Genomic DNA, 25,370 nt, shown 5'->3' with positions numbered 1-25,370 from the left:
TGAGGGAATGCCTGGTGGGCCATGCAGAGAGTTCAGAATAGACTCAGGGTCCTTTGCTGGAATCGGGTGCCAGTTAAGTTGCCAACAACCAGACCATAGTGTGGAAGAAATCAAACTTCGTGTTGTGGTTGAATCAGAACTGACAGAGCCAGCTTTTCTTTATTTGGGGCTATACTGTGGTCACAGGGAGAAGGCCATACAGCAAGCGGGATCACCCACCTGTCTGTCTCAAAGGATTTCTCAGACTCTCTAAGTTTACGAGTGTATTTATACTAAAGACAGAGAAAGAGATGAAAAAATACACCTTGGAGAAACAAAACAATAGTAAATTACGGAGAAATTTAGGACGTTTACTTAAACTATCTATGCATAGGGCAAGATAGCAAGATAACCCAAGGCATGCAGGAATGCGAATTCCTTATCTCAGAACATTTGAATGAAGCAGTGTCAGCACTTCTGGTCTCTGTCTGGTTTTGTTCTAGTCAAGCAAGCCAATTACTTCTACAATAGTAAACAACCAGACCCTGTAAATACTATAAGTAGAAAACAGTCTCCTGGCTTTCCTCCCAGCAAACAGCCCCGACCCCACAGCCTTGCTGACCTGCTGCTTCCCATCCCCAGACCCCCAGTATGTGAGGCAGGGGATGGGTGTGTGGGGCAAGGGGTCTGGGGGCCATGCCCCCCCCGGTCTGTGCATCCACAGTGGGCACGGGACTGCAGCCTGCAGGCAGGACTCAGCATGAAAGGGCAGAGCGGGGCAGTAAGAGTCATTGCTGCCACTGCTGCCGGAAGCCCCTGCCAGCAGCGGGAGGAGTCATGGACAGCCTCTAATGGGAAATCTACCACTTGGCATGTTTTTCTCCTTTAAAACAGAATCCATTTTTAAAGTTTGTTCATGATGCTTACATATAATCTTGCAAACTGCTTTTGGGTCACGACCCACAGGTTGAGAAATGCTGCCATAGAGAGCATGTATGCACTCAAGTAGCAAGTAAATCAGCCACCTCCTGGCTTCCCAGCTAACACGAAGCCAAGGAAGGTTCAGGACTTGGCTCCATGTCCCAAGTCAGGGCAATGCAGGTCTGCGGAGCTAGCCCATAAGTCTTGCCACAGGCCAGGGACTTTCTGGTCCTAAGCGAGAGTGTAGAGCCTGATAGGGAAGTGCTTGTGTAAACAGGAAGCAGAGGCAGGCAGAAGCATTTCAGGAAGCCTCTGATCTCAGTCATGAGAAATCCACTCAAGTGGATCTGCAAGCACCTTGGTGCTGAACAGGCAAATCCCCTGCTGACTGCCTGGCACTGCACATACAAGCACCAAGTGGGTCAAACCAGACACCTCTTAACACTGCTCTCAGTCTCCCAATGGTTTAGCACATTGGAGCTTGGAGACGCAGCCACTTTCCTCCCGGCAGCCTGCGCCGCCTGCCTGATGATCTTCTGGGAGCGGAAATGGAGGCAACGACCAGGCAAGCTCCAGGTGGGCCGACACTCCTGCAGATCCTACGCTACGGGCTGCAGCTGAAGCAGTGTGGGCTGAACAAGCTGCTGATGAAGGCGAGTCAGGTTTCCCCGTCCCTCCAGTTCCTGCCCTGGGCTCTTTTTCATTCCTACATCAACCCACTCAGCTCTTTGTGAAGCTGGGTCAAGAATTTGGTCTCAATTTCAAGGAGGAAAAAATATCAGGGTGAGGATGGAAGGGGCGGCACTCATGCCTGGGTCACCACATAGCCAGATGATTCAGCACCCCAGTGCTAGATCGGAGCCTCTTGTGAAAGTCACGCAGCTCAGACAGGGAAGGAAGTGACCCGATGATGGTAGGCTGCATCCCAGTGGCAAAGTCCACAATCCTTTGTTTTGGCATGTGTCTAAGTGGCCAGTAGCAGCTAGGCTCACTCATGATGTAACCTTCTGCAGCTAATCTAGGTCTTTATCGCATGCCACAGAGATAGCTTTGGAGGTGCACATTTGTTAGCTGATAATGGGGAGGAGGTTCCATGATCCGGAACGATTACGCTTTAGCAGCTAATTCTGTCCTTCCCTGAGTCACTGGCAAAACAACAGGACTGGTCCCCAGCACGCGAGGCTCTCTGGCGCCGTGCTTGCTTTCTCTCACGCGCGCAGTTTGTTTCAGCGCACGCATCAGGGTTCTGCCGACTGCTGCCCAGGCCCCTCCAGCCAGTGGGGCTGACGTGGGGCAGGCATCGTCTGTGCTTTGCCCTGTTCCTTTCAGCTGCCAGATCTTTGCAACGGGGCTGCCTCGAAGGTGGGTGCGAGAGCACCCTGCTCAAGTGCGCTGATGACACCAGGCTGGGGGGGAAAGTGATGCACCGGCAGGCAGGGGCCGCATCCAGGCAGACCCGGATAGGTTGGAGAAGCCGGCGGATCTGAACAGGATGCGGTTCAACGAGGACAAGTGCAGGGTGCTGCACCTGGGGAGAGGGAACCAGCATTATGGGTATAGGTTGGGGCTGCCCCTCTCGGCAGCACAGGGGCAGAGAGGGATCTTGGAGTCAGGATCGACTCCACGATGAATTCGAGTCGCCAATGCGAGGAAGCAGTAGGCAGAGCCGACCGCACCCTGTCCCGCATCAACAGGGGCATCACTGACAGGGCCAGAGAGGTCTTGCTCCCCCTCGTGCGGCGCCGGTCAGGCCGCAGCTGGAGTCCTGTGTCCAGCGCTGGGCGCCGCACTTCACGAGGGACGTGGGGAACCGGGAGAGGGTCCAGAGGAGGCCACTCGTATGGTCGGGGGCCCGATGAGGAGAGGCTGAGGGACCCGAATCTCTTCGGTCTCCGCAAGAGGAGGCTGAGGGGGATCTTGTGGCTGCTACAGCCTTCTCAGGGGCCACCGGCAGGGACTCGGGGGAAGTGTGTTCCCCAGGGCCCCCCTTGGGGTCACCAGGAACAATGGCCACAAGCTGCAGGAGGAGAGGTTTAGGTTGGATATTAGGAAGAACGACTTCACGGTAAGGGTGGCCAGAGCCTGGAACAGGCTCCCAGACCGGTGGTGCTCTCCCCTTCCCTGGGGGTCTTCCAGAGGGGACTGGACAGGCACCTGGCTGGGGTCTTGTGACCCCTCCACCCCCAGCACTCCTTCCTGCCCATGGCGGGGGTCGGACTCGGTCCGTCTCGGTCCCTTCCCACTCGGTGATTCTATGATTCTCCAGTATGAATTAATTAAACCAAAGAAAGGGCTTCTTAGCTGTGGCCCTTGATAGTCTTTGTTACTTTATAAATCAGAATCGACAAATAAATGCCTCAGATTTATCATCCCTTCTCCCAGGTGTGCTCTGCCAGGGACTCTGTGCCCCTGCTCGGCTCTCCCCACCAGCAGGATGGAATAACTCTTTCCTTTAGTCCAGCTGCCTCAGTTTTCCTCTTGTTCCCCACTTTTCCCAGTAGGCCGGCTCGCTTTCTCCTTCTCCTTCTCCTTCCTTCACTCATCTGGTATACACCAGCCATTTATCCACTGGCTGCTTCTTCCCTGGGGCCCCTGCTCGGGTTTCTGCGGGGATGACCCTCAGCGTCTCTTATCTTTACTTATCTTTCAGGGAGGGACAATCCTCAGTCAGGCTTGTCCTGGTCCCCGCAGATCCTGAGAGTTCAGTGCACAGAGTTTCTCCTTAGGAGCCCTCTCCTCTTGCAGCCGCCAGTGGTGTTTCCCCACGCCGGGCCGCTTAGCACAGCGCTCTCTAAACCTTCTCCTTTTACAATGTCCTGCTTCCCACTGCAGACCAATCATGGCCCGTTCCCCAGGGCAGGGCTGGGACCCTGTCCCTGAAACGCCACTGCTGTAGGGTTCCCCAAGTCCTCAGAGCGCAGCATGTCCCATCGCTCCTAGGGGAGATCTCTGCTGGCCTCAAGCGGGCATCCCTGGAAATGCCGGATTCGTCTCAAAATCCAGACCAGCCGCCCAGCACTGCTGGGCCCTGTTCTTTAAGCAGCGTCTTACCTTGGTTAGCTCTTTCCAGGAGCTCACATCTCCCTTTCTAAGGATGCAGCTCTGCTGTACTCCCCACAGAACAGGCAGACGTGCCCAAGCCTCAGCTCCCTAGCTCGGCTGTGCATAGGATGGGGCTCTGTGCCAGCTCGCCGCTCACATATTAACCTCCGGCATGTTTGCAGCCATTGCCACGGTCCCTATTGCAGCACCCATTGACTGTGCGCTGTGTCCGGGCCTGCAAATTAAACCTGAGCCTACATACAACTCCAGAAGCTTTGAGGTCACACCTTCACCACAGGCTTTGATACATCATTAACACTTACCGCCATGTTGTCAGAAGTCTTCACAATTTGATACTCTTAAAATTGGAAGGAAGGTGGTCATTGACCCTGTTGTTTCTCCATCACCAGGTTCTCCCTTCGACCCCACCCTCATCATCACACATGCAGTATCTGCTAATGACTTCTGCTTCACTGTCTTTGGGATCTGCTTCAGCTACAAGGATCAGAAGTTCCTGACCTTGATGGGTGCCATCAACAACTTTTCCTCGGATATAAGCAGCATCTGGAGTTTAGTAAGAGATGTATCCAGAGCAGGTGGAGAGTCAGGGGATCTGCAACATGCTCCAGTCTTTGTCAATGGGATAAAGTTGCTCCACTGAAACCACAATACAGGAAGCCCATAAACCCATCGTCAGCTGGGGCTCAGGGGCTTCAACATGCAGAGAACCCATCATTCCTGTACTGGATATTCCTCTTCACTACCATGGGCCCAGGAGGGGACTGCCACACTAGCATCTCGATCCAATGAATGTGGCCTCAAGGCCCCTGCACTGATCCTTCCCAAAATACACAATGCCATTTGGGCACATCAGGGACCTAAGCCCTATCTTCTGGGAACACACAGCACACACACAAGCCCCAGGGCATAAGAAATGGTTAGAGCAGGAATCCAAGTCAAGACAGCCATCAAGGCTGGAGTTTAGCTTAAGCGGGAGTCAAGAGACTTGATGAAATTGGGGCTGGACTCGATGATCTTCCGAGGTCCCTTCCAGCCCTAAAGTCTATGAAGAGCAGATGTGCCCAAGGCAGAGATCACACTGTGCACCAAGATGGGGGAGACTGTAAGGGGCTGGGGATTCTGAGAGTCATTTCTGAGCTTGAGGTGAGTGCCATAAATCAAACCCATACGGATGGTGACACTGCCAGTCCCATATAAGAAAGCAAAGGAGGAATTATGAATAAAGCCCTTGAGCCTTCTGCTCCACTGAGCTCTCTTCCTTCTCCTCTTCTGCAGGAAAAGACCTTGGGGTGACAGTGGACAACAAGCTGGATGTGAGTCAGCAGTATACCCTTGGTGCCCAGAAGGCGACTGGCCTCCTGGGCTGCATTGGTAGGAGCGATGCCAGCAGATCCAGGGCAGTGATTCTTCCCCTCTGTTCAGCAACTTTTCTGAAAAGTGGTTTACCTAGGTCCTGGTATTCTCCTTTGACATATTGTAGGTGACTTTCAAGTCGCCTCTCAGCCTTCTTTTGCTCAGGCTGAACAGTCCCAGATCCCAAAGTCTCTCCTCACAGGAGTTGTCCCCCAGGCCCTTGATCATGTGGGAGGCCCTTCTCTGTGCCCTTTTGAGCTTGTCCACATCCCTCTTGTAGTGCAATGCCTACAATTGGATGCAGTACTCCAGCTGTGGCCTCACCAATGCTGAATAGAGGGGGAGGAGCACCTCTCTGGATCTGTTGGTGACACATCTGCTGATACACCAACAGAGTACTATTTGCCCTGTTGGCAACTTCAACACACTGGTGGCTCATATTCACCTTCTGGTCGATTGTCACTCCTAGGTCTCTTTTGGATGCAGTGCCATCCAGTGGACCACCACCCATCATATAGATATGGTGAGGGTTCTTCCTACCTACCCAGATGAAGGACCCAGCATTTGTCTCTGTTTAACCTCACCCAGTTCTGTTCAGCCCATACGACCAGACTGTCAAGGTCATCCTGAATCCTTGACCTGTCCTCCAGTATGCCTGCTTGTCCCCACAGTTTGGTATCATCTGCAGACTTAATCATTGCACTTTCCACTCCCTCCTCCAAGCAATTAATAAAGGTATTAAAAAGTATGGGCCCAAGCACTGATCCCTGGGGTACATCCCTGGAGACAGCCTTCCAGGATGAGGCCACCCCATCAATTGGGTTTGGCTGCTAAGCCAGTTCCCAACCCACCTCACTGTAGCCTGGTCTAGGCCAGAACTCTCCAACTTAACTGGGAGGATTTCATGGGACACAGTATCAAAGGTCTTGCTGAAATCCAGGTAGATGATGTCCGCCTCCTGTCCCACGTTCAGGTGGTTAGTTACCTGGTCATAAAAGGACACCAGATTTGTTAGGCATGACCTCCCCTCTACAAAGCCATGCTGGGTGCTTCTCAGGACCCAACCAGATGTGAGCTTGTGGGCGATGTCCTCCTTGACAATTTTTTCAAAGATCTTCCCCAGGACTGAAGTCAGACTGACTGGTCTACAGTTGACAGGATCATCCCTCTTTCCCTTCTTAAAGATGGGTACCATGTTTGCCTTCTTCCAGTCATTAGGGACAACTCCTGAGTTCTACAATTCCTCGAACAGCTCCGCCAGAAGCTCAGCTATGAGCTTGGCCAGCTCTTTCAGCACTCTCAGGTGAAGGTCATCTGGACCAGCCAACTTGAAAGTGTCCATCTGATCTAAGAGTATCTTCACCTGTTCTGGACTGGTTTTATGAGGACCGCTGTCATTGCCATATTCTCTGTGCCCCTGGTCTGGTGACCAGTTCTTGTCTGATTTCAGGAATACTAATGCAAAGTAATCATTGAGAAGAGCTCTGCCTTTTTGCCAGGGTCAACTGTGGGCTTCCCCTCCATGTTTCATAGGGTCCCACAATTGCTCCCTATTGAAGGACTTTTTCTTGTCTTTAATTTTGGTTGCCAGCTTGACTTCCATGGAATCCTTGGCTTTCCTTGTCTCGTGTCTGCAGATACTGGCCATGTGCGCGTGTATGATGCCTCAGGGGCATACCAGCCAAATCTCTCATGACTTCCTGATTTGGGGTTGCTGCTTGCCCGGTACAGTATAAATACACACACAGCCCAGGCAGGTGAGCATGAAGTAGATCAGATCAGACAACTCTTGGCACGGCTCTTGGTCTGCCAGCATTTTGGCATGATGGAGCTTAGAGATGCAGCGACTCTCCTCCTGGCAGCCTGTGCTGCTTGCCTGATGATCTTTTGGGAGTGGAAACGGCGACAACGAACAAGCAAACTCCCCCCAGGGCCAACATTTCTCGAACTCTGTGGCTACCTGCTGCACTCCTGGAACAAGGGGATGCTTGAAACGCTGTGGAAGGTGAGTCATCTCTACCCCAGAGCCCTCGTCTTCATACTGGTCTACTTGTGGAGCCATTTCCCTCAACCACCTGCTCCCCAGAGAGGGCTGGCGATGGCAACCAGGAACTCTAGCAAAGCTCAGCACCTGCGCTAGCACAAACCCCACTATCTCGGGACTATGTGCATAACAGCAGGGCCAGCTCGCAGGACTGCTCATGCAATGGCTTAGAAACCGATACAGTCCTGACGCCTGGGACTTGGGCCCAGACTACACCCCACCTTCTACTGAAGAATGATCTTCACTGGGCTGCAGTTAAACTCCTCTAGCTTGCTGTCCCCAAGCAGACCATTCCTGGTGGCCCAGGAGGTGGCTCCAGCAGGTGTGAAAAGGGCCCCGTCATGCAACCCACAGGCCTGGCACTGGGGTTGTGGGTAGGGTCCTACTTAAATCATGGTTCCCCAAGGCTCAAGGGATCCCAATGCCCTGGTCACCTACTTCTTGTGCAAGAACCCAAACCACAAGGCTTTTGATCACTGCCAGCACCAGCTCTGCTCTGGAGTTGTGGTGTCCTGCAGAGAACCTGCATTATAAGAGTGGGGCAGGGACCTCCCCTCCGGGTGCTCTGAATCCCAAAACAGGTCTGCTGAGTGCTGTGCAGGGGTGGCAATGTGCACGCTCTTTGCTCCTCACATTGCTTCCTGCCAAGTTCCAAGCAGCTCCCCGATTGGCACCCAGCACCACGGGGAGCTCTTGGGTGGCACCCAGCACCCGCCAGCATCCTCAGGGCTCACCTTGGCAGTCTGCGTCACATTCTGGGGCAAAGGATTAAATGCTTTGGAGGTCCAAGGTGTGAACAGAAAAGAAATGGACCAGATGACCGAAGGCTGCACTCCACACCACAATCCACTCTCTTTTTCTCAGCACATGCCTGGATGGGTAAGTGACCAATTACAGACAAGCTCTTGCGTGATATACCATTCTCCAATCGATCTAGGTCCTCATTAAATGCCATGTAACTACATGCTGAGGTGCACAGTTATAACCTGCATTGATAAGGCTTGCTAAGCCAGTTCCATCCTTTCTTGAGTCACTACCTAAATGACGTGCCGGGCATCTGTTACATGGGGTTTTTCACTCCTTGCATTTCCCTCCAGCCAGCTTATGTATCCAGTTAAACATGCGTGTGAAGGCTCTGGTGACCAAGGGCCCAAACCTGTCCGGCTCAGCTCCTCAGTGGTCAATGGGGCCAGAATACTGTGCCTCATCAGACCTTTGGGACAGGTCTACCTCCTCAATACATTCACAGCTTACTACCAGGAGCTCCCATATCCTCTTTCATGTCTGGGCACTACTGGAACAGTGATAAGAAGTCCCCCTGAAGTGCTGGATTCTCCGCAGAGTCCAAATGGCCCAGCAGTGGGATATGAACTGATCCAGGGTTTCATGGGCCAACATCCATTGCTTCTACACAGTGTAATTTCACCAAGAGTCAGTACCTTATGATGAACTCACCCAGCTCAGGCTATGGCCACATATCGCACTGCTGCCTGGGTCAAGTGCACCTTGCTGGTCATGGCAGCATCTGACCCTCATGGCTTCTCATTCATACCAACTCCTAACACAGGTGAAAGAGAAGTACGGCCCCGTTTTCACAGTGAATCTGGGCCTGCGGCAGGCCGTGTTTCTCTGTGACTACGACTCCATCAGGGAAGCCCTGGAGGACCAAGCAGAAGAGTTCAATGGGAGAGCAAGACTGGAGTCAGTGGACAGATTCTCCCACGGTCACGGTGAGCGAGAGCAAGGGCTGGGCTCTGATGACTGCCCCAGTTCAAGGTTGACTATAGGTCACATCACATTTACTTATAGCTCACAGCTTTTATCCTCTATGCCACAGCACTGCACTTGGTGCACCTTGTTGGTCTCCAAATATTTTCCGAAACAATTTGGACACCTTCCAGTTGAGTCAGACCTTTTTAATTGGTTCCCCGATTTAATTTGGATTCAGAGATTCGGCTACCCAACTGAGCCGAATCTCCTGCGAATTGAATCAGCACCCAAAGCTTCGCACAGCCCTAGTTCCTTGTACTGGATGTCACATGACTTGGTTGCCTACACACTTCCCTCCATCCAGGTGTCGTCATGGCTAACGGGGAACGCTGGAAGCAGCTCCGGCGATTCTCCGCTTCAACCCTGAGGAACTTCGGGATGGGGAAAAAAAGCATTGAGGAGCGGATCCAGGAAGAATCTCAGCACCTGGTAGAAGAGATGATGAAAAACAAAGGTTGGTGCTTTCTAAACCGCTCTGCAGGTGGTGTGAACTCAGATGCTTCTTGTCTGGTTCTGGTTAAGTGACATGGATAATAAAATACCCAAGACACCTGCTTTCCATGGAGCTCCACTCCCAACTCCAGGTTTCAAGGAGGGGCCTAGGTTTATTCGAGTCCTCAGAGTCCAGCAGCTCCCATCACTGCCAGGGGAGTTATCTAAGAGGACACCCTGGAAGTGACAGGTTTTTCTTAAAATCCAGACCAGCCTGCCAGCGCTGTGGGCTCTATTCCTTGGGGACCTTCATACCCTGGGGAACTTCCTCCAGCAGCTCACATCCCCCTTTCTAAAGGCACATGTCTACTGCACTCCACAGCACCAATGACAGCATAGGAAGACACACCCCAGTCTCAGCTCCCTATCTCAGCTGTGCCAAACAGCACAGCAGTGCATAGGGCAGGGCTCCGTGCCACCTCACCCCTCATGTTACCCTCTCGAATGTTTGCAGTCGGTGCCAAGGTCCCCATCACAACACCCGTGACTGTCAGCTGGATCTGGGCCAGCTAAACCTGAGCCTACATACAACTGCAGAAGTTTTCAGGTCATACCCTTACCCCAGGCTTTGGGGGACACTTATAATTAAAACTTTACCCCCATGGTGTCAGGGGTCTCCACAGCTTGACACTCCTAAGAGTGGAAGGAAGGTGGTCATTGACCCTGTTGTCTCCCCACCACCAGGTTCTCCCTTTGACCCTACCCTTGCCGTCACACACTCGATTGCCAACGTCATCTGCTCCATTGTCTTTGGGAACCGCTTTGACTACAAGGACCAGAAGTTCCTGAACTTGATGGGCAGCATCAACAACTTGTTCTTGGATCTGAGCAAGCTCTCGACTATGGTAGGTGATGTTTCTGGGGCAGAAGGAGGATCAGGTGTGTGCAAAACTCTCCCATCTCTGCCAGTGGAATAATGGGACCTAAACCCTGTCCACACTGCAGCCATCCCAAACCCCTACCCTCAGTGTGGACTCAGGGCCTCCAACAGCCTGAGAGCATCTCTCCCATTGCTGTGCATGCTCCCCTTATCCAGGAAGAGACTGTCATGAAAGCTCCGAGTTTCTCAACCCTTGTGTGTTCTGCCTTCTCAGAGAGGCCCCATCTTCCTCCACAAAAGTCAACGAATAAGGGATTGAGGACCTTGCACTGTTACTTTCCTACCTGCATCGTGTCAGTAGAGTGTATCAGGGGATAAAGCCAATATCCTGTGGGCAAAGGCAGCAGACACGCAACCCACAGGACACAAGGAACACTTTGAGCAAGTACCTAAGTCAGAGCAGAAGCCAAGGCTTGAGTCAAACTCAGCGGGGAGGTCAAGAACAGATGGGTGCAAGGAAGAGAACCTGCCATGGGTCAAGATCTGGAGATGGGGTATGAATGACGGGACTAAGGATTCTTAGTCATTTCTAAACTTGACATGCGTGTCATTGAACAGACTAAATGGATGATGCCAGTGTTGGTCTTAACTCATGGTGTCCCCTGATCCACCAGTGAGAACAGAGCTTTCCAGTCCATTGACCTGACTCCCTTTTTCCTCATCCCCAGTTCTACGAGACGTTTCCAAGGATCATGCAATACATACCCGGCCCACACAATCAGGCTCGTAACCACTACAAGGCCCTACACAATTTCATCCTGGAGAGGATCAGGATAAACCAGCAGAGCCTGGACCCCAGCTGCCCTCGAGACTTCATTGACTTCTTCCTCATCAGGATGGAAGAGGTAAACAGGGGGTCACTGATGCCGTTACATGTTAGGGTGGGCCTGTGATACTTTTCATGGACACTCACCCAACTGAGCTATGAAGCAGCAGGCTGGGAACTCAGGGCTAGAGTCACCAACTTGAGCAGACCCAATAAAACTTCACCTTCGGACACTCACCCAAACCCAGGGCAACAGAGGTGTTCTTTGTTAAAGGGCCAAATTCAGGTGTATACCAGACATCAAACAGGTGTTATGTGCTGAGTCCTTACCATTCCCTCCTTTCCAGGAAAAGCAAAACCCACAGAGTGAATTCACCACCAGAAACCTGGTGGAGACAGCAATCCAGTTATTCTTTGCTGGGACAGAGACAACGAGCTCCACCTTGAGATTCGGATTCCTGTTCTTGGTGAAATACCCAGAGGTCCAAGGTAAGGTGGACAGGAAATAAACCTGTTGCACTTACGTGCACTCTGATTTCTGCCTGGATACCAGGGAATTGGAGATCTACACTCAGAAGTCCACCTGCACAGATCAGATGCACATATCTGAGCTTCGCTCCTACCTCCCTTCCCAAGAGGCTCATTAATCCTGCCAAACGCTAACAAAGCCATGGGTGACAGGTGCCTCCTGCATCGGGGGGGTCACATGCCCCTGCAGCAGCCAATCAGGGACCATGGGGGCGGCGGGGAGGAACAGAGACAAGAACGAGAAAGTGTAAGTGGGACACCTAGAAGTCCCAGTGGTACTTTTCCCTGTGCCCCCAGTTCCTGGCCAGTGCTCGCAGGGAGGGTGCCGGTGCTCCTGCCTACTTTCCTTGCCCACCACCTACGTAGGAAGCACTGGCTCTGAAGGGGTACACCAGCACTCTCAGGGGGTGCATGTGCACCCCTTACGCATCACCACTGAATAAACCAGTGATTAGCTTTATATTTTAGGGATCCCAAAGCTGGTACTAAATTGCCAAACCTGCACAGAGAACTGTTATCCATGGAAAGCAATGGCAGTGGTTAGATGGGGGTGGGATGTCAAGGGTCTCGCTCCCAGCTCTGCCCAAGATGCCTTGTGCAGCCCTGGACCAGGCACTGGACATTTACCCTGCTCAAGATGGAAGGAATATCATTCTCTGCCTTGTGCCTGTAGATGAGAATGGGCTGGGGGCACTGAACGTCTCTCACTGTGGATCTGTGCTGCATTTAACACAATGGATCCTCGGACCAGAGACGAGTGACACCATCCAGTTGGGAAGGTGCCTTCTCTCCTAGGAAGACCTGGAAGGCTTAGAAGAGCCCGAGGAGGGGGAGCAAAAGGTGGGCACTTCTGGAGGCAGCAGTGGCCACGCGAGATAGGCTGAGGAAGGGTTTTCACTGAGGCGGGGCCTGTCCTTACACATCTGACATTGCTGGGGGATCAGAGCCTGCGGCACAAACACCAAGCCCACCCCTTCCAATCCTGTCTCCGCAGACAAGGTGAGAGAGGAAATCGACCGCGTCATAGGGCGGACCCACAGCCCAGCCATGAACGACCGCGGCCGGATGCCATACACCAACGCCGTGATCCACGAGATCCAGAGACTGGCTAACATCCTCCCCCTCGGGGTCCCACACAAAGTCACCTGCGACACCCACTTCCGGGGGTACCTTCTCCCCAAGGTGCCGCCTCGAGGGTTACCGGGAATGTTTCATTCATGCCTCATAATCTCCTCCAACAGAGCACTCTGGTCTGGGGTTGGAGGCTGCCTGATGTTCAGAAGGGATGAGTACCTCTTTCACACAGGGACCTCTTTCGATAGCATGGTCTTTTTGATATGATTAAACCCAAGGAGCAGGGCTAGGATTCGGGGAGATCTAGACAAATTGGAGGGCTGGAACAAAAGGAATCTCATGAGGTTCAACAAGGACAAGTGCCAAGTCCTGCCCTTAGGATAGAACAGACCCATGCCCTGGTACAGGCTGGGAGTGATAGGCTGGACAGGAGCTCTGCAGAGAAGGATCTGGGGGTGACAGTGGACAAGAAGCTGAATATGAGCCAGCAGCATGCCCTTGTTGCCAAGAATGCTAACAAGATGCTGGGTGCATGGGTAGGATCAGAGCCCGTGGCAGCAGATCGGGGGACACGATTCCTCCCCTCTATTCAGTCATAGAAAATGAGAGTTGGAAGGGACCTGGGGAGGTCACATCTAGTCCAACCCCCTGCTCAGAGCAGGACCAGCCCCAACCACATCGTCCCAGTCAAGGCTTTGTCTAGACGGGTTTTGTGACCTCCTTAGGTCCCTGCCAGCCCTCATTTTCTATGATTACATGAAGTGGAGGAGGCCAGTCCTATAACAGTGATCCCATTGGCAAGAGTGGGCTCCAAACCATACTGCATTGCAGGGCCTCTTGCTACATTGCCCAAAAGATTTCAGAGGTCTGTCACCAGTGGTAGAGTTAACATCCTCTCGGCCTGAGATATTGGGAAACACCTGACTGTAGGTGGAGACATTTCCCTATAATTCCCAGCTGCAGGAGACTTCGTCTGCTGGCAGAAGTTTCAACTGGAAAGGGTTTAACTCCCGTTCCTGCTGTGTTCCCACCTCTCTTTCCCAGGATACAGATGTCTGCACAGTCTTGGGCCTAACTCTCCAGGACCCCAAATACTTCAAGGATCCAAAAAGCTTTCACCCGGAGCATTTCCTGGATGAGGACGGCCACTTAAAAAAGAACGATTGCTTCCTGCCGTTCGGCACAGGTATGAGTGACGGCTCCATTCCCAACCCTACTGGGTTCGACTCCCCACTCCAAGACTTGCATGAGACAGGACACTGGAAGAACCAGTTCACTCCTCTGCGACTATTGCCTCACCATCCTGAAAGGGCTGCTTTTCCTGGGACAAAAAGCTTGTAGGTCTGCAGAGGGTGTGGCATTTATAGATGGTGAAGTGAGCACAGAATCCTTCCTCCCATTTATCCTTAGCCAGAGACCCTCCAGGCCGCATAGCTCAGCCAGGTCTCCTGTTAGACCCTTGCAGACTGGAGTTCATTTATTTGCCCTTTGCTCTGCTTATCCCTGCAGGAAAGAGGGTGTGCCTGGGCAAGAGCCTGGCCCTCATGGAGCTCTTCCTGATGCTGACCACCATCCTGCAGCGCTTCACCCTGAAATCGCCAAAAGAGCCGCAGGAAATCGATCTCACCCCAAAATCAAATGGACCTGGAATTGTTCCTCCCAGCTACCAGCTCTACGCTCTCCCGCGGGAGGAAGGGCCGCACGACAGTGCCTAGGACGTGGAACAGGCATGCAACAGGGCAAAGGACCTCCTTCTCCTTCATGTCTCCACTCCAGGATTTTTATATAATCCGCTCCCAATATTCTGCGCCGGTGTTGGTGTTGCCAAATCTTGGGGGTGCATTGGAGTGCTATAGGGCATCTCAGGAGATGATCCACAGTTTGTGTTACCTGACAAACATTGCTTGGTTGCGTAGAGGCCCCATGATTTCATGAGCAACTTGCAAAGGACCTTTTTGCCCTAAAATGGCCAATACACGTCACTGAGGAGAGCTCCCAAGCAAGCCCCTTCAGGCACCCACTCTGCCGACAGCTTGCCATCATACCCACAGTGGTTTTCATACTTCTGTTCGTCTCCACATTGCAGAAATGGCAGTGTTGTAGGCCATAAGACAGGCCAAGAGCAGTAATAGTTAAAGTCTGCAAGTCTACGCATGTGTGGGAAGCCCCAGGGTGCATCAGAGCCCGTGGAATTACATCAGAACATCCTGGGATGTAAGGATCAGTACCAGCCTCCCGCAGTAGGTAAGAAGCATAAGTCATACATGGTACATACCTGGGAAGACATGTTGTTAAATAACTTCATTAATCAGCAGATTGTAAAGGCACACAGCACCAATCGTGACCAATCAAGTGTGAGCAACAACGTGAGCTTCATGCAACAGAAATGTACTCTGCATCTGTTTCACCCCACACTATCCCTGCTGTCAGCCAGCCTGATCACCTGGCTGATAGGATGAATAAAGGCTGCACTGAGTTTATGCTCACCAAATAGCTGCCCTGCACTTATTTAAACCATGTGGCAGGACACCTAGCCCCTGCCCCACACACTGGTGGGCTGGGACCTGGAGGTGTGGGGCAAGGGGTGGTGTGCGGGTGGGAGGATGTGGGTCCTGGGGACCTTGTACCCCCCAGATTTGTGCAACCACAGCATGCACAGGGCTGCAGCCTGCCTGGGTAGGCAAGGGCAGGACTCGATGCGAGAAGGCAGATTGAGGCCGTGAACCCCATGACAGCACAATGCCAGCAATGTGAGGAGTCGAGAACAGGGACGGGGGCCATGCCGCCCTCACTTTCTCCCACCACCAGCCACTTGTGTGCTGGGCCAGAGCTCTACCCCGCGACCAGGCTGCCACTCACCTCAGGGCACAGCTCTTCCCCGGAGAGGACGTGGGGGGTGGGCAGTGTCGCCTGTACCCCCCCACCCCACTAATAAATTATCCATTCTCCCCACTCAGCCCCCTCTCCCCCCATAGACTTACCTGTGGAGAGCTGTGGGGGCTGCTCTCCACACTGCCTGGCGGCCACATGCATCTGTGCGTGCACTCATGCACGTGGCACCCCTGCCTGATCGCCCTCCTCCCACTGCCCCCAGCACCCAGCAGCCCCTTGCCGGGGAAACCTACTGCTTTCCATGCTTTTCTTCGCCGGGGCAGAAGGGGCTTTGCGGTAGAAGCGCCTTCTGCCCCACCTACAAGGGACCTAGAACCAGCCCTTCCTAAGCCCGTAGGGCTGACAATGCCTTACAAGAGCTTTTTAGTTCTTCCGCCCTGCAGCTTCTCCGAACATTAGCACCATGGACCCCATGCCACTGACACCAAGACGATGGCTGTGGAAGCTGCGAGTGTGGCCCTGCCTGAATCGAGGCCAGTAAAAAGAGCTACAGCTGTTTCATTCAGCCTTTCGCCTTTCCCAGAGCAGGCTGGGATATGGGCGGGGGGGAAGACAAGCTCATTATTTTTCCCTGAGAAAAAATTACTTACCTTGGCCTGAAATCTTACCGTAAGCTCTGAGCTCTTGTCTGAATTCCGAGCTTTGCTCTAGGTCTTTATCACATGCCGCAGAACTAGCCTTGGGGTTGCACTTTAATTACCTGCTGCTGGAGAGGTTCCATCATTAGGAAGGATTATGCCTTTTCCCAAGCCACCGGCCAAACAACAGGACAGGCTCTCCGGCTCCGTGCCTTCCCTCCCTTGCAGGCGTTCAGCCTATTTCAACCCGTGCACTGGAGTTCTGCTGACCCTGGCTCAGCCCCCTCCAGCGCAGCTCCCCAGCGGTCAGTCGGGCCAACATGAAGCAGGCGTCTTCCACGCTTTGATTTGTGCATTTTGACGGTCACATCTTTGCAACACAGCGCCTCTGCTGTAGGCTCAGGGCACGGTGCTGTTAGACCCCACATCACTAGTGGGATATGAATGGACTAGTGATTCTGGAGACCAATGGCCATTGCTTCTGCATGGTGTAGCCTCACCAAAAGTCAGCGTCTTATATGAAGAACTCGCCCAGCTCAGGTTGTAGCCATGCTTACCTTGCCTGCCTGCATTAAGCGCGGCTTGCCGGTCAATGCAGCATTTGCCTCTTCTTCCTTCCCATTCACGTGGACTCCCAACACCGATTAAGAGAAAAGCATGGCCCTGTCTTCATGTCGAAAGCAGGCTTGAGGTGGGTCGTGTTTCTGTGCGACTTAGACTCCGTGAGGGTAGCCTTCGTGGATAAAGGGGAGAACTTCAATGGGAGAGCACAAACAAACTCAGGGAACACAGATTTCATAGACATCAGGGCTGGAAGGGACCTCGGGAGATCATCGAGTCCAGCCCCCCTGCCCCAGGAGCAGGAAGTCAGCAGGGGTCAAAGGACCCCAGCAAGATAATCATCCAAATGTCTCTTAAAGGAGTCCAGAGTAGGTGCTTGCACCACCTCTGGCGGCAGTCTGGTCCAAGCCTTGGGGGCTCAGACAGTCAAGAAGTTCTTCCTTATGTCCAGCCTGAATCCTTTAAGAGACATGTAGATGTTTATCTTGCTGGGATCCTTTGACCCCTGCTGACTTCCTGCCCCCGGGGCGGGGGGCTGGACTCAGTGACCTTTCGAGGTCCCTTCCAGCCCTGATGTCTATGAAACCTATGAATTGGTCTTGGCGGCGTTTGTGACCACTTGACCTTGTCTTCTCTTGGGCCGCTCCAGTGAACAGGTGTTCCCCCAGATCTTGATGCACCCCCCTTATATACGTACAGGCTGCCACCAGGTCCCCCCTGAGCCTGCGCTTTTCCAGGCTCAAGAGTCCCATAGCTCTCAGCCTCTTCCAAGGTCATGGTGAGTGAAAGCAAAGGCTGGGCTCAGGCAGAAATGATTCCTCATCCCCAGTTCTTTGAGATGTTTCCAAGGATCCTGCAGTACGTAACTGGCCCACACAATTGGGCTTGTAGCCACTACAAGGCCCTACATGATTTCATCCTGCATAGGGTGAGGATAAGGGAACAGAGCCTGGACCCCAGCTGCCCTTGGGACTTCAATGACTCCTTCCTCACGAGGATGGAAGAGGTAAGCAGTGGAGGGTCACTACTGCCACAACATGTTAGGGCAGTCCTATGATGCTTTCCATGGGTGCTTACCCATGACTGAACTGTGTAGCGGCGGGCTGGGAACTCAAGGATAGAGTCACCAACTTGAGCAGACCCAATGAAACCTCCCTTTTGGACAGTCACCAAAAGCCGGGGCAACAGAGGAATTCTTTGTTTAGGGGCCAAATCCAGGTGTATAGCAGATGCCAGGCTGGTGTTCTGTGCAATGAGTCCTTTCCATTCCCTCCTTTCCAAGAAAAGCAAAACCCTCAAAATTAATTAAGCACCAGAAACCTGGTGGAGACAGCAATCCGTTATTATTTGCTGGGACAAAGACGAGCTCCACCTTGAGATATGGATTCCTGCTCTTGGTGAAATACCCAGAATCCAAGGTAATGTGCACATAAAATAAAGCAACCGTGCCTATGGGCACCGTGATTTTGACAGAGACTTGTCGCCAGTTTGGTTATCAGTCGGTCACCAGGGAACAGGCAATTTGCACACATAAGTCCAACTGCACAGACCAGAGGTACAGGGCAGAGCCGTGCTCCTGCCTCCCCTCTCCAGAGTCTCATTTAGGTTGCCAATCGCTAAGGAGGCTGTGCTTAACTTTATATTTGAAGGAGGCTGGAGCTGGTACTACACTGCCGAACCTGCACAGACAATAGTTACCCATGATGAGTAACGGTGGTGATTAGATGGGGATGGGACTCAGACGCTCTGGATGTCATGCCCAGCTCTGCCCAAGATACCCTGTGAAGCCCTGGACCAGGCATTGGGAGGGGGGGAAATCACCCATGCACAAGTCTCTGCCATGTGCCTGGAAGTGACAAGGGGATTGGGCACAAACTGTCTATTACTGTGGGTCTCTGCTGCATTTAACACAGTGGGTCCACAAACCAGGGGCCAGTGACACTGTCCAGCTGGGAAGGGGTCTCCTTTCCTAGGAAAAGCTGGAAGGCTTCCAAAAGATCAAGAAGGAGGAGCAAAAAGTGGGCACTTCTGGGGGAAGCACTAGCTGCCCAAGATAGGCTGAAAAAGGGTTTTCACTGAGGCTGGGCCTGACCTTAGACAGCTGACATTGCCGGTGGATCAGAGCCCACAGCGCAAACGCCAAGCCCACCCCTTCCGACACTGTCTGCGCAGAGACGGTGCAGGAGGAAATCGACTGCGTCCTAGGGCGGACCCACAGCCCAGCCACGAACGACAAAGGCCGGATGCCGTACGCCAACACCGGGATCCACGAGATCCAGAGATTCGCTAACATCCTTCCCATCGGGGTTCTGCACAAAGTCAACTGCGACACCCATTTCTGGGGGTACCTCCACCCCAAGATGCTGCCTCTAGGGTCCACCAACAACCTTCCACCCACACATGATACTCTGCCCCTTGCAGAGCACTCGGGGCCGGGGTGGAGGCTGCTGTACCTTCAAGAAGGGACGAGACCAGCCCAGGAACTTCTGAGGCAGTCGGATCTGCTGGAGTAGACCGAATAGATGCAGGCCACTCCATTGCCATGACGTGGTCCCCGGCAACACTGAGGGACACTGAGGGGCCTCTCTCTGCTTTGCCCGAGAGATTTCACAGTTCTGCAACCAGCGGTAGTCTGAGACGTGGAGAAACCTTCGACTCTAAGTGAAGCCGTTCCCCCACAATTCTCAGCTGCAGGGGGGTTTTCTGCTGGCAGAAGCTGGAATTAGAAAGAGTTCAATATTTCCATCTCTCTTCACCTGCACATTTGCACCGTCTTGGGCGCAGTTCTCCAAAATCCCAAATACTTCACGGATCCAGAAAACTTCCACCCGGAGCATTTCCTGGATGAGGAAGGCCACTTCAAGAAGAACAATCCCTTCCTGCCATTTTCCATAGGTACAAGTGATAGTCCTGGCTCCATACTTCAGCCACCCAGGTGTTCCTGTCAACAGCAGCAGAAACCTCTACGGGCCTAAAGACAGTGAGCACTGATGGGCCTGCATTTACTCTGTGAATTCAGCTGAAACCCATCCAGCTCACATCGTGGTTCAGACCCCCTGGTCCTGGAGGGCCAGACCAGGGAGCCATCTCAGGCACCTTCTTCAGAGGTCACACGATCATGGGAAAGCAGGGTTGGAACGGACCTCATGAATTCATCCTAAATTGGCTGCGTTGGTCCAGGAACTCCTTAGGTCTATAGAGGAAAGGTTTGCAGGTCATGAGGCAAATCAGGCAGATAAGAATAGGATCCATCCTCCCATCCATTGGTAGCCAGAGACCTTCCCAGGGGAAAAGTTCAGTCAGGTCTTACTGTTAAAACCTTTCAACCAGAGTTCCCTCATTCACCCTTGACTCTGCTTATCCCTGCAGGCAAGGGGGTGTGCCTGGGCAAAAGCCTGGCCCTCATGGAGCTCTTCCTGATGTTACCCATCATCTTGCAGCACTTCACCCTGAAATCACCAATACCTGCTCAGGAAATTGCCCTCACCCCCAGAGAGAGCAGAAGTAGGATTGTGCTGCCCAGCTACAAGCTGTGTACCCTCCCATGGGAGGGAGGGCTGCAGCACGCAGCCTAGGACAGCGTGGACAGGACAAAGGACATCCTGACCCTAAGGCAGCACACGGACACGTGTCACAGAGGAAGACTTCACACAAGACCTTCCCTTTAGGAGTTGCTTCTGCCCCTTTATGGCTGTTGTCCTCGTGGCATTTTCCTTGATTCTTTTTATGTCTCTATATTGCAGAAATAGCCATAAGCACGTAGTGGTGGAAGAGGGGGATCCCGGGGGATGAATGTGCTTGTTCTTTGGATTGAACATGGGGCTCGTGGCACGACTCCTGGGTTCTGTTTCCAACCCTGCGTGCATGTCCTAGTGGCTGGAGGAGAGGTCCTGGGATCCAGGGTCCATGGCTGCAGGAGGGAGTGTGCTTTGCTGGTTGGAGCAGGGCACGGGAATTGCTAGAGAGAGATTCTGTCTCCTGTGCTAGGAACAGCCGCTTGGGCTTTCACCTTTGCTGGGATTTCTCTATTCCTTAAACTTCAATTAAACTTTTCCAAAGCAGCCATGGATTCTCTCTGTGTTTGGAGAATGACTAGGGACAGCAGAGACTAATTTCACAAAGTGCTGGGTTTAGCCCCTGCTCAGGGGCTTCTTTTGTCAATCTGGAACATGGCAGCACTGGGTCCTCTTTGATCTTTGCCAAGGTAGGAAGCCAGTGCTAGAATGTAAACCGTGCCAGGTAAGTAGAACATGTGTGGAGTAGATGGCGTTTAGATGAGGGCTGGCTCTCAGAAGATCTCGATTTTATCCCCCGCTCTGCACCTGTGGGCAGGTCACTTGACATAGAGCCTCAATGCATCCTTTTCCAAGATGGAAGGAGTATCCCATCCTTTCCTGCCTTATGTCTGCAGATTGGAGGGCTTTGGGGCAGGGACTGTCTATTACTGAGTCTGCACTGCACATGGACAAAATGGTCACTAGGGTATCAGGAGCCAGGCAGCCCCCTTTAGGTAGCAAATCCAGCAGGGAAGTTGCTGGCATCTCTAGGAAGAGCTGGAAGGTCTAGAGGAGACAGGCAACAGAAAAGACTCGGTCATCAGCAGCTGGAGGGGTAGAGATGCTGGCCTTATAAAGAACCATCCATGCCCGATGGCCACTGTGGCTACACAGCCTTGAAGGAAGGTCTGGAGGGCCACGCAGAGGTGTTCAGAGTAGACTCAGGAAACAGAATCTTCCGTGGAAGCAGTGATTGAGGACTGGGCTCCGACTGCAGTCTCGACTTATTCCCGATCAGGACAGCAGGGTCTAATGTGAGTCATAAGTTTCAACAAACAGGAAGCAGACGCATGTGTGGCCATCCCCCAGTGCTTCCCAGATGTCACCTCACAAATCTCGAAGGGGTTTTCACTCAAGCCCTTTTGAATCTGGAATGGACTTCCAAGGGAGGTGATGCTCTCCCCTACGTTGGGGGTCTTCAAGAGGAGACTGGACAAGCACCTTGCTGGGGTCAACTGCCCAGGGCTCTTTCCTGCCCACGGCAGGGAGTCAGACTCGATGACCTACTGAAGTCCCTTCTGACCCAAACATCTATGAATCAAGAAGGACACTCCTCCAGAGAGGTGGATCACAGTTTTGAAAGAGCCACCTGGATATGTGAAGAATTGCTGCAGAACAAAAAGAAAATCCCCACGAATTGCACATCATTAGTTTCATAGATTTCATAGACATTAGGGCTGGAAGAGACCTCCAAAGATCATCGGGTCCAGTCCCTGCCCCTGGAGCAGGAAGTCAGGTAGGGGCAAAGGATCCCAGCAAGGTAAGTGTCCAAACATTTCTTAAAAGGTCCAGAGTAGGTGCTTGCACCACCTCTGGTGGCAGTCTGTTCCAGGCCCTGGGGCCTTGGACAGTAAAGAAGTTTTTCCTAAAGTCCAGCCTAAAACGGTCTTGGTTGGAGTTTGTGACCATTGGCCCTTGTCATCCCTTGCGGTGCTCTGGTGAACAGGCATCCCCAGATCCAGATGCACACCCCAAATGTACTTACAGGCTGCCACCAGATCACCCCTGAGCCTGAGATTTTTGAGGCCAAAGAGTCCCATGGCTCGCAGCCTCTCTTCATACGGCCTATTCTCTTGCCCTCTGATCATGCAGCATGGCTCTCCTCTGGACCCTCTCAAGCTTCTCCACATCCTTCCTTAATTCCGGAGCCTAAAACTGGATGCACTACTCCGGCTGCGGCCTCACCAAGGCCAAGTACAGAAGGAGGGTGACAATCTGGGATTTCCTTAAGAAGCATCTATGGATGCAAACCAGAGTGTTGTTTGTTTTACCAGCTATGACATCACATGGGTGGCGCATGTTCATCTTGTTGTCAATTATGACCCACAAGTCTCTTTCAGCAGTTGTGCTAGCAAGTGTTGCACTGCTGAGCCTATAAGCGTGCTGCGGGGTCCCCCGTGCCGTGAGGTGGAGTACCCTTCATTTTTCCATATTGAAGGTTGTAACAGGGAGACATTGGGCGAAGTCCCGACTTGTTGAGAACTTTTAGTTGGACCCGTGGAACCAGGCTAACTATTGATTGTTAGCCCACTCAGGATGCTCAATGCCCACTGTGGGCTGTGGTGAAGTATTAATTCCTTGCTGGCAGTGGCGGTGGGTTCAATGAGATTGGGGTACCAAAAGGCTTAATTGCCAATTAAATCTTCCGGGATGGCAGCTAATAACTGGGGATTGTTAATGGCCGGATGGAAACATTATATAAAGGACTGGAAGTTCGATCAGACGATCCCCCAGAATGGGAAGAGGAGCCAAGGCTTTAGATGCCAGAGACGGCAAACAGCCCTGCGTGGAGGCGCAGGCAATGAGAGAGTTGCCAGAGAATTTCTTATTGATGCGGCGAGCGTTTGGGGCACTCAGCCCATTTGAAGGTGGATAGTTGATTCTGTCGGACATTTGCAGCTCCATCCGGATGTGTGTCAAGGACTTTGTTGCTGTGAGGTGATAAGCAGGACAGGCTTGCAAATGCCCACCCCGGTGAGTATTCATTGCAGGACCCATAAGTTAACTGGGAACTTGTAGGGACTGACAAGTGGCGACCAGCTGAGGTACACTCCTTGCGAGTGGGCATTATTCATGCTCGTTATTAGAACGAAGTGAGCATCTCTCTCCTGTGGTGTTTCCCTTTAATTTCTCCCATCAAGTCATGGCAGGCGAGATTGACACCACGACAAGGGAAAGCGAAGCTAGAATATCTTATTCTTGTGCCCTAGAAGACGACAACGACGACATTCACAAAGGTCATCAGGTTTTTATCTGCCCACTTTCTAAGTCTATCCTGGTCAGCGTGGATCACCAGCCTATCCTTGGGTGTGGATGCTCTACCCCAAAGTTTAGTGTCATCAGCAAACTTGGCCAGTCTGTGTCCGACACCGGTGTCCACATCATTCAAAAAGACATTGAAGAGAACGGGTCCAAGGACGGAGCCTTGGGGGATCCCACTGGACATGGAGCGCCATGATGATTCACTTCCATCAACCGTCACTGTCTGTGTCCGGCCTTAGAGTCAATTTCCCAGCCATCGGACTGTGAGGTAGCCGAGGCTGCAGTTAGCCCGTTTTTCCAGGAGGAGATCATGGGACAGCAGTTCAATGGCTTTTTTGAAGTCCAGATATATGATGCAAATCTCTTCTCCCTTGTCCAGGTGACCTATCACCTGGTCATAGAAGGAGATGAGATTGGTCAGGTAAGACTTACCCGCAACAAACCCGTGCTGCCTATCCCTCATGATGTTGCCATCAGCCAACTTGCCAAGAATGGTCTCTTTGATACTTTTCTAGAATCTTTCCAGGGATTGAGGTCAAGTTGATTGACCTGTAGTTCCCCAGATCTACTTTCCTCCCTTTCTTGAAGATGGGCACCACATTGGCCTTCTTCTAAGCTTTGGGTACTTCACCTGAGTGCCACAAGTTTTCAAATATCTTTGCCAGTGGTTGGGCTATGACACCTGCCAGCTCCTTAAGTACTCTGGGGTGCAATCTCTCTCAGGACCAGCTAACTTGAAGGAGTCCAGCGTCTCAAGGTGTTCCTTTACAAGGTCAACACCGATGCTGGGTATAAATTCACCCTCATCCTGGCTGTCCCGCATCATGCTAAGCAGGGTGGTCCCTTTGGGCTGATGAAAAACCAATGCGAGGTATGCATTAAGCAGGTTGGCTTTTTCCTGGGCGTCAGTTGTCAGATGTCCCATTTGTTGTAGCAGGGGTCCAGTGTTACCCCTGCTTTTCTTCTAACTCCACACATATCTTAAAAAGGACTTTTTATTGTCCTTGATGCATGCGGCAAGGTGGAGTTTGGTTGCAGCCTTGGCTTTCCTGGTTTGCTCCCTACAGATATGGACCAGTGCTGAATACTCCTCCTTAATGGTGATTCCAGTCTGCCAGCCTTTATATGTCTCTTTTTAGGTGTAGGAGGTCCAAAAGTTCCCTGCAGAGCCATACCATTATGACATACTATCCCTCCCTAGAGCATAAACAGAAAATCCTGAATCACAACCCATACCAGAAGATGACCCAATTCTTAAAGAGATCTTCCTGGAACCACCCATGCTAGACTTTAAATAAGCACTGAACCTTGCCAACCTCATGACCAGAAGCAAACTTCGTATGGGCCAAAACACATGGAAAGGATCCAGACCTGGCCATGAAATGTCAAACCTGTCAGCCTATTTCCACCACTGCCAAAGTAACTACACCCCTCAACGGAAACTTCAACATTCCTAGATTTTACACCTGCACCTCCAGAAGTGTAATCTCTCTCATCCAGTTTACTAAATCCCCGAGGGAATAGATGTAGGAGAAACCAAACAACTGCATACCAGTATGAACGCACACCAAAAATCTAAGAAACAGAAAAAGGATCCCAGTGGCCTCTGGGGGCACATTTCTCACAAGCCAATCACTCCCTCTGCAATCCC

At 52.3% G+C, this 25,370-nt stretch overlaps 1 protein-coding gene across 1 annotated transcript; it reads left to right on the top strand.

The window, feature by feature from the left end:
• The first annotated feature begins 6,827 nt into the window (after positions 1 to 6,827).
• Positions 6,828 to 14,585, top strand: LOC149860389 (cytochrome P450 2G1-like). Its single transcript, XM_090051395.1, has 9 exons — positions 6,828 to 7,321; positions 8,928 to 9,090; positions 9,435 to 9,584; positions 10,307 to 10,467; positions 11,171 to 11,347; positions 11,616 to 11,757; positions 12,791 to 12,978; positions 13,915 to 14,056; positions 14,380 to 14,585. The coding sequence occupies exons 1-9, from the start codon at positions 7,139 to 7,141 to the stop codon at positions 14,583 to 14,585; spliced, it is 1,512 nt and encodes a 503-aa protein (XP_089907521.1). The 5' UTR covers positions 6,828 to 7,138.
• The last annotated feature ends 10,785 nt before the right edge of the window (positions 14,586 to 25,370 follow it).

The sequence above is a fragment of the Crocodylus siamensis genome, chromosome 6 (genome assembly GCF_052110815.1).
Source record: "Crocodylus siamensis isolate JL-2025a chromosome 6, ASM5211081v1, whole genome shotgun sequence".
In the NCBI taxonomy this organism is placed as follows: domain Eukaryota; kingdom Metazoa; phylum Chordata; order Crocodylia; family Crocodylidae; genus Crocodylus; species Crocodylus siamensis.
This window is presented reverse-complemented; position numbering and strand designations above follow the sequence as displayed.